At 35.6% G+C, this 13770-nt stretch overlaps 1 protein-coding gene across 1 annotated transcript; it reads left to right on the top strand.

Annotated features, from left to right (window-relative positions):
- The first annotated feature begins 1778 nt into the window (after positions 1-1778).
- Positions 1779-13551, top strand: LOC113760888 (acyltransferase-like protein At1g54570, chloroplastic). Its single transcript, XM_027303637.1, has 13 exons — positions 1779-2588; positions 2808-2859; positions 4046-4101; positions 5572-5730; positions 5832-5936; positions 6996-7102; positions 8230-8351; positions 9126-9234; positions 10121-10251; positions 11433-11802; positions 12265-12378; positions 12871-12953; positions 13055-13551. The coding sequence occupies exons 1-13, from the start codon at positions 2159-2161 to the stop codon at positions 13353-13355; spliced, it is 2139 nt and encodes a 712-aa protein (XP_027159438.1). The 5' UTR covers positions 1779-2158; the 3' UTR covers positions 13356-13551.
- Positions 13552-13770: the final 219 nt, after the last annotated feature.

Below are 13770 nucleotides of genomic sequence, written 5' to 3' on the forward strand. Positions count from 1 at the left end.
GGAGTGGAGAGTAGAGCTATGATATGCATGGGGCTAATATTTGATGTGCTACTATTGTGTGAATATGTTTATTGTTGTGTGTGTATTTTATTTTATATTATTTGTGAGAGTGCAAGTTAATATGTCATCTCGATTGCAAAAGAAAAGCCAAAAAAAAAGTGAATAGCAAAAGGAGAAAAGAGAAGTCGGTTACTCAAAAAACGACTTAAAGTTAATTTTGAGCCATGTACATTAAGTTGTGATGTGTTTGTGGGGTTATGTTATTGTTAGACCTGGCAATTGGACGGGTTGGACGGTTTTGGACGGGTTGATATTGGATTTTTATTTAAATGAGTTATATCCAACCCGTCCAACTTTAAATTGGGTTACTTTTGGATTGGGTCATATTGGATCATCTCAAATCCATGACCCAAATAACTTATTGTGCGTGATATAAATATACATGTCATGTGAATTGTAAGAGAAGAATTAGCAAAGTAAATAGAAAAATTGAAAAAATAAGCAATCGGATTGTTAGAAGAATGATTTGAAGATGGTCAATTTTTAAGTAATATACGTTAAAATACGATCCTTTAGCATTGAGCAATTGACTTTAAAGTATGGTGTATTGCTTTTGTAGTTTACAAGTATAAGAGTTAAAGATGGCACGAATTCTTTTTTTTTTTTTGTTCCTTAAAATTAGACAAATTGCACTTGTGGTACTGTTACACAAATAATCCTGTAGATTTTTTTTTATAAGAAGTGATGTAGGTAGGAAACAAAAAAGGATTGAGAATATAGGAAATTATTTGGAAAACGTGTTTTGGAATATTTTGAACTTTTTTAAGTGGGCAGTAATTTAATTTGTGCCACAAAAAGGGGAAAAAAGGTAAGATTATGAAAGGCTGTATTTCTGGATTGTCATTACATGGTAAGAAGATTGCACAAGTTTTGTCTGTGAGTTAAAGAATAAATCTTTTTTTGGATAAATTGCAAATAACCCTCTTGCAGTTTTATCTATTGCCACATGACTCCTTTAACACTTTAAAATATCCATTTCACCCTCTATAGTTTCATGTAAAGTAGAAACCTGACGAAAAATAATTTATGTAATGTAGTTAGTTGAAATACTAGTACCCTTATTTAAATACTAAATCAAATAACGACATAATCATCTTATATAAAACTATGGGAGATTATGTGAATAAATACAAAAGTTACAAGGGATAAAGTACATATTAATACAAACTATAAAAGGATTAAGTAGATATCATGATCTGATCACACGCACTTTTGAAGTGTGTCTCATATAATCGTTGTAATTGATTGTGCATTTCTTTTATTTTACACTTTATATAAATCTACAAGGAATTATTTGACTATTTTGAAACCTCAAGGAAGTCATCTCACATTATGTAAAGTTATAGGGGATTAAATGCAATTTACCCTTTTTGGGGTTAATCACTTAATCTCATGGAATAAATTTTTACATTCAATAATAATGCAGCAATATTCCCATTGATGATTAGTTTCTATAAGCTCAGATTATCCCATTAACTCTACTTTCTTATCATTTCTGTCGGCATCATTCTTAGCCCCACGTTTGAGATAAACTTATTCGTTTTTGGTTCTTGCTGCATTCGCGTATCAGTTTTCATCTAACATATATACACACACGCGTATACATACATACATATATATACATATATATATATATACACACACATACACACACATACACATATATATATGTGTGTGTGTGTAATACACTGCATGTCCATTGTCCAACCATTGTCTGCTTAGGCCCATTTCTGTTATCTTGAACTTCCATAACCCCAGAAAAAAGTTGTTCGGTTGTTCCCTCTATTTACGTACTTTCTTGAACCGATGGAGTCTAAATTTTACATTTACATGGTTGACCAAAAAACCTGCAGAAAACAGAAAATACAGAGGTTCTAAATCTTTTTTGTGCTATTGCAAGTTGATTTCTGGATTTCTACCAATTTTGATCGTGACCCTTTATTTCTCAAGTGTTGTTTGTGGACATAATAGTACATTTCAAACTATATTAGAATTGGTCTGCATATAAGCACACAACTAATTCTGGGCCCGGAGCTTATTCGTTGCTCATTCTGAATCTTGAAGTTGCCAAGTTGGAAGCCATTGGTTTGTGGAAACCATGGCTTCACTTGTGAGTAATTTGTGGGCACCTTCTTCATTTGCTTTAACAGAGTTCAAGCCTCAATCCAGAGCTCAAATTAGATGTTCAGCAGCTCAGGAGTCCTCTATCTTGTCGACTGATACTGTTAGACTTAATGGAGTTTCTTCAGCTAAGGAGCAGGAGAGAACTATTCCGATGATGGATAGGGGGAATGGTCATTTACCTGCTGGTGGAGGTACTAGAGAGAAGAAGAAGAAGGGAGAGGAAGAAGTTATGCAAGAAAAGCTGGAACCGTTGTGGGATGATGGGTATGGAACTCGAAGTGTGAAGGATTACATGGACTCAGCAAAAGATGTTATTAAGCCTGATGGTGGACCTCTAAGGTGGTTTTCACCCATAGAATGTGGTCCTCCATTGAAGAATTCACCTGTTCTTCTCTTTTTACCCGGTAAATGATGCTTTGCTGGTGGTCTTGAACTCGAACTGCAACTTTTCTTTTGTAGAAATTGCATAGAAGATGCATGATTAGTCCAGATTTTATCTTATGTTTTTATGGTCTACACAGAAGACTTGAAATGAAATAAGAGCTTTACTTGCTTTCTGGAAGTTTTAAATAGGCATTTCCTAGTTTAGGATACTTATCTGCAAATTGCTTTGGTTTATGTAGGGATGGATGGCGTTGGATTGGGGCTCATGTTGCATCACAAAGCTCTAGGAAGGTCAGTATTGGTTGTATAAACTCTTTCTTGTATACTTCTGAGTCTAACTAGTTCTAGGCTTCTAGCAGTCACTGAAAATAGTAAATTGTACTATCATTTTAGTTGGTTTGACACTATGCATGAACACCTGGTCTAAGAACTGAACTTGTAGCAATCAATTTTCACCTGAAATTAGTACTCCTGAAATTAGTACTTTCTCAATTACCTTGTATCATACTTTGATTCTGTCGAAGTCTTCTTAGGGTCTTCGCTTAAATTATTTTAGTTTTCGTTCTATAAGCCAGAGTAGCTCTGTTTAAAGAGAGTTCAATCTACTTTTCTTGATAAATGCTACACAAACACCAAGTCATATTCCTTGTCAAACTCAATGAGGTACTTAGATGTGTATTGGGTGAAAAGAATTCAGGGTTCATTAATTCTTTAGGTATATGTCTAGATTGTAAAATTGGAATGATGTAAATTGCTTCATTTGAACCTTGGAGTACATATTGATTGACCCATACAACTAATTACTTTGTCATCCTTCTTACTATCGTCACATAATTACGAACTTTCATCATTTTACCAAGGAGGCAGGTGTTGCATAATGATGGATAAGATGCATTTGAATTTACTTTTTTTTTGGGGTGGGGGGGGGGGGGTTGGTGCGTATGTTATCATTCACTACAATAGAAAATATAATGCTTCATGCATTAACCAAGATGAAGAGTGGTTTGAAACCTCTTAGCTGTGAATATCATAGACTTTTGTAGATGGGGCGTTTGCTCCAGCTGATATACATACCTTGTAACAATGTTTACAGCAATACTAGTTGACTTTTGGGAAAAAAAGGGGTGGGGGGAGGGGACTTTTATGTGCCTGCTTCATTCGAGTAGCCTTCTTCTGAGTCAGCAGATTTCTCTTCAAATCTTATTGATATTCAAATAGGACTTCCAAATGTTACCATGATCGTTTTTCATGCAAACTCAGGACCTGTCTGAACTCCTGATCCAGGAGATCTGATTGTGGAAATTAGTAGATTTCTGTCCTTCTATCTGCATTGCTGTATTGAGGAGGTTTATGATCTTTGTACTGGATTCTCAGACTAATATATGCTAAATGAGGAACTTAAAGAACCTGGTACAATTATATGAGTGGCAATGTTTCTCTTACATTACTTATTACTAATGGATGACCACTCTTGCAGGGTTTTTGAGGTATGGTGCCTTCACATTCCTGTGAAAGATCGAACGCCATTTGAAGGTAATTCAAATTGGTTCTTGTTTGGAGATGGTTTCTCTTTTTTTCCTCCCCCATAAAATTTTGGTTACTAAAGAGTAGATCACATCCTGCTGATCTTTATAAATTCATTTAAGCTGCTTTATCAGATTATTATCTCAAGGCGATAAAAGGTTTAGCTCTTAAAATTCTTATCTTCTTAAGGTGATATGAGGCTTTGATCTCCTCACTTTCCCATCGTCTGGTTATCTTTTGTTTATGTCCACCAACACATACTCTTGGGTGAAAGTTCTTCCCCTTGTTAGTACTGCTCTGATGATTTAAAACTCCAAATTTAGGCTTTGACAATATTCCATATAAGGTTCTGACTTCTGAACGAGAGACATATGGAGCTATCAGGTTAATATTGAAAGACACTGAGAAAGCTCTAATATATAGGATCCTCTGTCAGGTTGTCAAATTTTCTCTTGTAAACTGAGTCTTCTATGGGAGAAGAAATCACAGATGAAGAACTGGTCAAATTCAAAAGCAGCAAAATGCTATGCAAATCTCAGCTACCACTGATGCTTTATAAGATAATACTGGTTATAAAGCAGGAGCATTGCATCAAATTGTGTCTCTATGAGCAAATGATTTGTGGCATCATGCATTTGAAATGACCTGGATGTATTAACTACTCAATCATGTTTTTCATTCTTTGGTTCTAGAGGAACGAACTGCTTAATTCTTTTGCAAAAGAAGGTTTCTCAATGACTAAATGAGACCACAATTGGTCTGAAATTAAAAAAAAAAAAAAAAAAAATCTTTGGAAGACTTAGAATTGTGAGCCTAAACATCAATACACTAGTTTTGGGGATGATATTTGCAACTGACTATGAAAAACCAAAATTGCTTGTGCTTGTCAAAGCAGTTACTTGGACCTCACCGGTGGTTTAAATGTGGCATGATAGGATGGTAGCAAAGTAAACTTATTGGATTTTGTATTGAATAGATTGTGCCTGATAATTCACAATCAAGAATTACCAGTAAGATCGAGGCTAGATCCAGCCTGTAATACAACTTGGGACAATCATCAAGCTGTTCCTTGTACATGCTGCAGTTGGGGAACTTAAGAAAGGGTAGGTGGAGATTAAACGAGTTACTTGTTATACGAAGTCACGATATATTCCTCTTACATGTAGTCAAATTCCACAGAAGAGCTACTATATTACTGGGAAATGGTGGTGTGATAATGGTTCTCTAATGCATCATTCTTATTTTTTTTCAAATGATTAATGCTTGCGATTCAAAAGATGTTGGGAATAATACCATTTGAACAACTTACTCCTTTTATCACAACAGCAACTACCATCCCTTTTGTTTTCTCGATGAGATTTGGCTTAACTGTGAAATGATCTCTCTGGTATATTTGATTTCCTTCCTATAGTAAATGAGGATGAAGGATGAGGTATATCTTATACTTGTGTTATTCACCAATACCCTAACTGTAAACAGAGATGGTAAACTTTGTTGAGGAAACTGTGAGGAATCAGCATGCTTCGTCTCCAAATAAGCCAATATATCTTGTGGGAGATTCATTTGGAGGATGCTTAGCACTTGCAGTTGCTGCACGTAATCCGGTGATTGATCTTGTACTAGTATTAGCTAATCCAGGTATGTCTAAGTGACAGTCCATTATTCTATTTTGTCTTGAGTCTCTGCTGATTAAATTTACATGTTACCTGCTAATTATTGTTTGCTTCCATTTTTTTCAGCAACGTCATTTAACAGGTCACAGCTGCAACCTTTGCTACCTTTCTTGGAGGCTATACCTATTGAACATCATTTTACAGTCCCTTACCTTTTAAGCTTTGTCATGGGTATGTTAGAATTCTTGAATACACAAGATTACTATTCAACTTTCTGAGCATAGAATCTTGAAATATTACATGGTTTAATCTCTGATCATTCTCTAGATATGGTCCTACATGCTGCTTCCATAAGCATTACCCTAGTGCATAAAGACATCTTTTAACATTTTTTGCTTTTAGAACCATCCCTTTTATGTAGTTCACTATATTAATTGTACATGTTGCGAAATATGCTGCGTCACCTTAAGGTGATTGGGTACATCCTAAGCTACATCTGCTGAACCAAGACAAACTACTTGTGAAATTTATATTCCATATATGAAAGCTCCAAAGTTGTTGCAATTGTACCAGAAATGTCTCACTGTGACTTCAATAAACCATAAACCATTACTGTGTAGTGGAATGCATAAACTCTCAAGAATAGTTTTGCTAATTATGCTAGCATTTCTTTGGAAGGACTACTGGAGTTGTTGTCTGCAGAGTATGTGACACCCTACAAGTTGCTGAGCTGGGAAATCTTGCTTTGGATCATTAGACATAAAAACTTCCAGGCTTACTTCTAGAAATACTCTTTGCTAACCTCATATCCACATGGTTTCCCATCATTTCCACAGCCTATTGATGTTATACACCACATGTCAAAATGCCTAGTTTAGCTTAAGGCTAATAACCATTATCCAAAAGAGTAATATAACATCACTTGTTAGTTTTACTGAAAGCCTCAAAATGTTTTCTTCTCGAATTCTGTCATTAACTTCTTTGAGTTCAGCAAAGCAATTATGCGGATGATTCAAGTTAGAAATGAATTTTTTTCTCAGAGAATCATTTTTCTTTCCTTCTTTCTTTCTCTTTTTATGTATTGAAGAACTAACCCTTCTAAATTTGCTGTAAATGCTTTTTTTTTTATGTCTCTTTTGGTGCCACGATGGTTATCCATCCTCCTGAAAGTTTTGATCATTTGATGTCGTCTGTAATTTCCTTTTCCTTTCAATTTTGTTTTAGTTGGCGATGTCAAGTTCTTATCGTTTTCCATGCTCTAAATGAAATAGTATCCTATGGTTGTATCAGGTGAACCAGTGAAGATGGCAATGGTTACTGTTGATGCTACTCTTCCTCCACGAATAGCTGTCGAACATTTGGCTGGCAATCTTACAGCTTTGTTACCACATCTTTCAGTGAGTTGCAAATTTTTCTTTTTTAATAATATTTTCCCTTCTGTTAGAACCCTCTTTTTTTATTTTTTCTGAACTGTCTCTTTACTTTTAATATTATATAGATTACTTGCACATCATATCAAGTTAATATAGATATTGGTGGATTCAGTAGTTTGTTAATTTGAAGGGTTTCAATGCCATAAATTTCTTTGCTTTCAAGATGGCAGTCTCACTTCTTAGGCTTCTCTGAGTAAGCTTTTGAGACAAGTCCTGACAAACTAATTGGCATAAACAGGGATCACAGAGGCAGAGAATTCCGTCAGATATTGAGAAACATCTAGGAAAGCATTGGAATGATGGAGAACTGCTTATGAGTTCCTTGATGCTCCTTATTTCCTGTAGTAGTAATTTACATCCATCTATGGTTAGTGGATAGATATGTTCCTGGAGGTATTGACATCCATGACATAGTCATGATGGTAGGAATAGATGCCAAAAACCAGAAAAAAACTGATCAAGATATTTAGCTGACCTTAAAAGTAATAGAATATGAATTGATGGCAAAAGTTGAGCAATGAAGGGATATAACAACAGATTAAGTTATGTAACAAGATAGCAATTATACAACAAGAAGCTTTAAAAGGAAGTCAGGAAGTAACAGAGGCTCTTCATTTATTAGTATGTAAAAGTGAAGATATCAATGCTTAGATCTTAGATTATAAGATGAGGGAAAATGGACAGAAAAGCAGAAGGAAAGGAGAAGATGAGGGAAGAGAGACCACATCAATCTGTTCTCACATGGCCTATTTTGCATTCCTTAAACCCAAAACTATAATGTGACAAATTAGCTCAAGTTACAAGGATTCCTAACATTAAAACCATATTCTCGACTTCGTAGCATGAAATCATGTATCTGAATCAAAATCCAGCTAAAGTGAACCAAGATGAGATTATGGTCTGGATTGCAGCGCTTATCCTTACGGCACTCCTAAATGGACTTCTTGACTTGAGAGTTCCACATTACCTATATATTCCAAACACTAGAATTTTGTGCTCCCTATTGCTTGTGGATACATATCAATTTAGAAAGGGCAGATCACATCAGGCTATACTTATCTGATTTCAGTTGTCTTCAATACTTCTTTCAGGTATTGGCTGATATTATACCAAAGGACACTCTCCTCTGGAAGCTCAAGCTTCTTAGATCGGCTGCCAGTTATGCTAATTCCCGTCTTCATGCTGTTACAGCTGAAGTACTAGTGCTTGCAAGGTTTTCTTCCGTCTTGATCTGTACAAACTTTAACATGCATAATATTTCTTGCTTTTGTTTTTTGCTTTCTTGAATATCTCGTGGAGTGGTCACCCTAAGAGCAGAGTAGGTGTTTATCCTCAAACATCCTGTGATACTGCTTTCACAATAAATCTCTATCCTTCTTAGTTGAAAAGTGAACTACTGCTATGAATACCCCTTAATCTTTTCGTATGTTTCAGTCTACTTTTAGTTGAAACAAAGAAAATCAAGGGGGAAGAGAAATGAATAATGTTGGAATAGCTATTGAAGAATATATTTTGTCTAACTATCTTACTTTGCATAATGCTTGGGTCTATTAAGCAACAGGCAACAGCTAGTGGACTAGGTGAGGCGTTCCTTGTTTCTCATTTCTTTGACCACTTAGATGTTTTAATTCATTTTTAACAAAATAAATGTAAAGAATGAAAGTTGCATCAAACCTTCTTCATTTGATCATATACCGGTTTTGTGTAAGGATCCACTGGCTACTTTGACTGTGCTCTGACAACATAAGATAATGCTGCACATTCAGAATTTTACTTGTTATGCATCCCTTTATTCTTAAAGATGATTCTATCTTGACTGATACTTTTAAGTCATAAATTTGAATTGAATAATGTGATATGTCACCGTTGCATATTAACAAGTACAAACCTCAACCAGTGATCATGCGAGTCTTTAGATATAACTTGCAAGAAATTTCCTTTTTCTTTTCTGGACAGAAATTGGTTCTAACAAGCCTTTTCATTCCAGTGGCAAGGATAATATGCTTCCTAGTGGTGATGAAGCACAACGGCTTGAAAGGTCATTAAGAAACTGCAAAGTAAAATACTTCAAGGACAATGGCCATGCCATTTTACTGGTAGGTGAAAATTCATACTTTTTTGCTCTTTGAGAAAATTTTATGATGGTTTTACCTTTCACAAATCTCTTAATAACTCGTAGTTCACTTCTAGTAACTAGTTTTGCAAAACATCAGTCCATGCAACTTTTGACTTTTGTCACTATGTTATATATTACCTAATATTCTTTGGTGTAATTGAATGCTTTTTAAGCATGATTATCCTAGAGATTAAGATGTAACAGTAATCATATCAGTCTTCGACTCGGTTGAAAGAGCATCAAACATCAATGAACCATTCCAGAATGGGTCTGACAAGAATCTGGGTAACTGGATTTAAAGGGATTTTGATATGTCCATAAAAGGACCTAGTACAGTAGCAAACACAAGCCTGAAAATAGATCAGCTTTAGTTCCTTTGGCTGTAAAAACCTATGTTTTGAGAAAGAAATTTTAGCCGAATGTGCTTAAAATCTCACTGGTCAAATGAAAATAATTTTGGCAAAACATTTTGAGTTGCTCATGAGCCTACATGAAACTTGTGCCAAAATGGTCTCACCCCAGAGCTTCAGTTTTTTATGTTTAAACTCTTCATACGGTATCATAGAAAATGGCCTTCTTGGTGGGGAATAAATGCATTAAACTATAGATCGAAGCTATGAAACATATGCTTCATTGCATGTAGATCAAATTGTCTTGCAATCTCCCATCTGTCAACACACAAAAACTGTGTCACTCCAAGTTGCTATAGCGTAGAATCCAATTGATAGCATTACTATCCCAGGCATTTAATGGGGTTATTTGTTGCAGATTTCAATAAATTTTTTTAGTATATCAAATCTTAGATGTATTGTAGCAAATTCACTGTATAAGGTCTTGAGAATTAAGTGCAAGAGTTCTTCATGCAGGAAGATGGGGTCAATTTGTTGACTATGATCAAAGGTACTTTCAAATATCGTCAGTCAAGAAAGCATGATGTTGTCATGGACTTTTTACCTCCTAGTGATTCAGAGTTCAAGCAAGCACTTGAGAGTAATAAGTAAGTATACGTCATGTGATATACTTCTGCTCTCTAACTTTTTCTGTAATGGTCTTCACAAAGGAAAAATTGGAATACTTTCTCAATGAAATATTATTCAACTTGAACGGAGTTTAGGCTAGCATCTTTACTTCACTGCAGGTGAAATTTGTTTAGAGTTAGACAAGTTATAATTCTTGGTAGCTTTAAGTTTCTGAAAACTTCTTAATAGAAAAGGCAAACAGTTGAATAATGTGATGAAAAGTAAGTTTTGCTTTCCTGTAGTAGTCAGAGATTTTGACGCTAAGCGTGGATGATGCAAGTAGTCAGTTAAGGACCTGAGATAGTAGCTTTTGGGGGGACAAGGAAGAATCATGCTTGTCTTTGAGTTTTCTTGCTGATTCCATTAAACTTTTCTGAAATGTGGCATAATATTTGTGGTTGATAATCTGCGATAAACCATTTGTGAGCTTTTTAATTTGTTAACTCATGAAGTGTGTGTGTTGCTGTTGGACGTTTTCACAAGCTAGGTGGTTCAGTCATTCCTCGACCTTTTGGATCATTAAGAGGGTCCTTCATATATAATGTCTATAAATGTCCAAGCATATGTACCGCTGTTTGTCCTCTCAAATTGCAACTGCGACTTCTTGTACCAGATTGCATTGATACAACTCTCTGTCAATACCTTTTTAAGGTGCTGTAGCAATTTTTTATACCGCTTGTTGAAATAATTATGGTTCTGATTTCTTAGTACCTTATTTTAGGCTTTACAAATATCAATAATAATTATACTTCCAAACGTGTTACTAATAAATATTTCTCATTTACTTTTTCCATGTGTCGCATTTTCTGTGTCTTCTTCTCTTCTGAGGTACATTATCCTCACATCTAACGAGTTAGTTGGTGTTTGAAAGTCATCATTAATCCTTTGAAGCCCTTTCTTGGTTGAGCATCTGAACAAATATCTCCAGAAAATTTAAGTATTACAAAAGCTTATGCTTAAATTTAAATGCTTATTTCTATCAGCAATACCTGCATTAAGTTTTCTTCAGTATGGAAATAGAACATTGTCATAACATGTATCTCTAACTCCCACTCGGTACCACTGATTTTGGCTAGTATGTGAAGCCTCGGTTGGGTTGGGAAGAAGTCTTAGGTCATTCTGGTCTTTCAAATTTGATATCTCTTGACAATTCTTGCAGAATTTACCGGTATCTTATTGGCTCAGTAATGTTTTCCACATTGGAGGATGGCAAGATAGTGAGAGGCTTGTCAGGGGTTCCAAGTGAAGGTCCAGTCATACTAGTTGGTTATCACATGCTGTTAGGTTTGGAACTTGTTTCTCTTGTTGAAGAATTCCTGAGGCAAAGGAAAATTCTGGTCCGTGGTATAGCACATCCAACGCTATTCTCACAGTTGGTGGAGACTGACTCGAAAGAGTTTACATTCTATGATACGTTAAAAATTTATGGTGCAACACCCGTCAGTGCAACCAACCTTTTCAAATTGTTCAAAACAAAATCACATGTTCTTCTTTACCCTGGTGGTGCTCGTGAGGCTTTGCATCGTAAGGTATTTCACAGTAACTCTTAATAAATGTGACTAATCTACTGTACTTCAGATGGCTTTAAGTATTTCCCTTTTGAATCTTGTGAGATTATGGCTTAGTTAAATCCTTAGGAATGCACTTTGATATGCATGTTAAGAGACTGCGCATAATCATCCTGATGGCATTGGGATGGCTTATCAAAATGTATAGCAGGTTTTTAGCATATGCCCTGCTTCAAATTTCCATAGCTTGTCATACATTTCAGCTTGCATGACAATGAATTTTTAAGTAGTCATTTGCACCACTGCTACTTAGATATTGCTTAATATGATCACAAGCCCCTGTTTGCTGCAGGTGTTGATTGTGACCTTGTTTTCCCACAGCAACAGGAAAATGTGTAGTATTTGTTTGATGACTTTCACTTTGTTGTTCTCATCCATAATGTCATTTCCAGCATTAATGCATGCTCTTGCTTACTTTCTCAGGGTGAAACGTACAAGTTGTTTTGGCCTGATCAGCCAGAATTTGTGAGGATGGCAGCTAAATTTGGTGCCACAATTGTACCATTTGGAGTCATTGGAGAGGACGACATGGCAGAGGTAAGTTTATTCCCTTTACAAGATAAACTTTCTTGCTTTATTTTGTCGATCTTTCCTTGGTTAAATAAGACATACACTAGAGCTCAAGGATACAATACACATGCTGGTCACAACGTGATGCAGGAATCTGTGCTAGCTTTGTATTCCATGATTCTCCACATGGGTATGGAATTTGAACCTATCAGAAGGCAATATCTGTTCCAATTTCCTTGTACAAGCTAAAGAGGCTATATTAGCAGGGAGGAGCCATTGCAGTGTCCTCAAGTATCAATGGCATATGTCAATCATGTCACATTAAAACGCGTTGTATTGATTTTTTATCTTCTAGCACTATAGCTAATCGAAAGCTTTTAGGTTTCACTGATTTAATTTTCCTTTTGACTAAATCAGAAGGTTAAATGTGGACCACGACGGACAATTGTGGCAGCCTGTGGTGAACAGCAGTATGTTTCATCAAGTGTGTTCTGATGTGAAATTCTTTTGTAATTGCAGTTAGTCTTTGACTATAATGACTTGATGAAGATCCCAGTGCTGAATGACTACATTAGAAAAAAGAACGAAGACTGGAAATTTAGGTAATGACCCTTTATCGCCCATACTGTTCTTCTCAAACCTCTTAGACAACTAGATTTTCCACTGATGAACATTTGAAATAACCAATGTGGTTGCATTGCAGAGCTCATGTGACTGGAGAGATTGCAAACCAAGAATTATATATGCCAGGCTTTTTGCCTAAGGTTCCTGGCCGCTTGTACTATTTGTTTGGGAAGCCCATTCAGACAAAAGGAAGGCAAGAGTTGTTGAAAGACAGAGAGAAAGCAAGAGAGCTGTATCTCCAGATAAAGTCCGAAGTTGAAAACAGTATGGCCTACTTGCTTAGAAAAAGGGAGGAAGATCCATACAGAAATATCTTGGACAGAACAGCATATCGGGCATTTTCTGCTCCAATAGATCAAGTCCCAACCTTTGATCCCTGAATCATGATTTACATACATGCATCTCATTGCAAGGTAGAATAGGACGTACAGCAGAGAGTCAAAGTTAGGATGTTGACAATCATTCTTTCGCCTATATATTCTTTTCGGGAAAATCCTACTTTAAGCGTACACATGATTTATACGACAGACACAAATTAAATCATGGCTTATCTCCTTGATTTTAAGGATTTCTATATTTGTATTTATCGCTTGACATAAGGTGGTTTTCAAAAGGGTAGAGTATAAAACTAATGCAATTAAATTACAAAGTGTATAAACACGGGGCAAGGGTAATTTACACTTTGTCCCCCCAAAACTTGGCCCTTAATAACACTTAGCTCCTCTAAATTTCATATATATAAACACATACACTTTACCCCTTTTAGTCGACTTTTTGATGGAATTAAGATGATGT

The sequence above is a fragment of the Coffea eugenioides genome, chromosome 2, assembly GCF_003713205.1.
Source record: "Coffea eugenioides isolate CCC68of chromosome 2, Ceug_1.0, whole genome shotgun sequence".
NCBI lineage: Eukaryota > Viridiplantae > Streptophyta > Magnoliopsida > Gentianales > Rubiaceae > Coffea > Coffea eugenioides.

Excerpts from the sequence above, each read along its gene's own strand:
- LOC113760888 (XM_027303637.1), top strand. The coding sequence starts at position 2,159 with ATGGCTTCACTTGTGAGTAATTTGTGGGCACCTTCTTCATTTGCTTTA. Across the intron at positions 2,860-4,045 it reads CATCACAAAGCTCTAGGAAG|GGTTTTTGAGGTATGGTGCC; the intron begins GTCAGTATTGGT and ends CCACTCTTGCAG. Across the intron at positions 5,937-6,995 it reads CCTTTTAAGCTTTGTCATGG|GTGAACCAGTGAAGATGGCA; the intron begins GTATGTTAGAAT and ends TGGTTGTATCAG.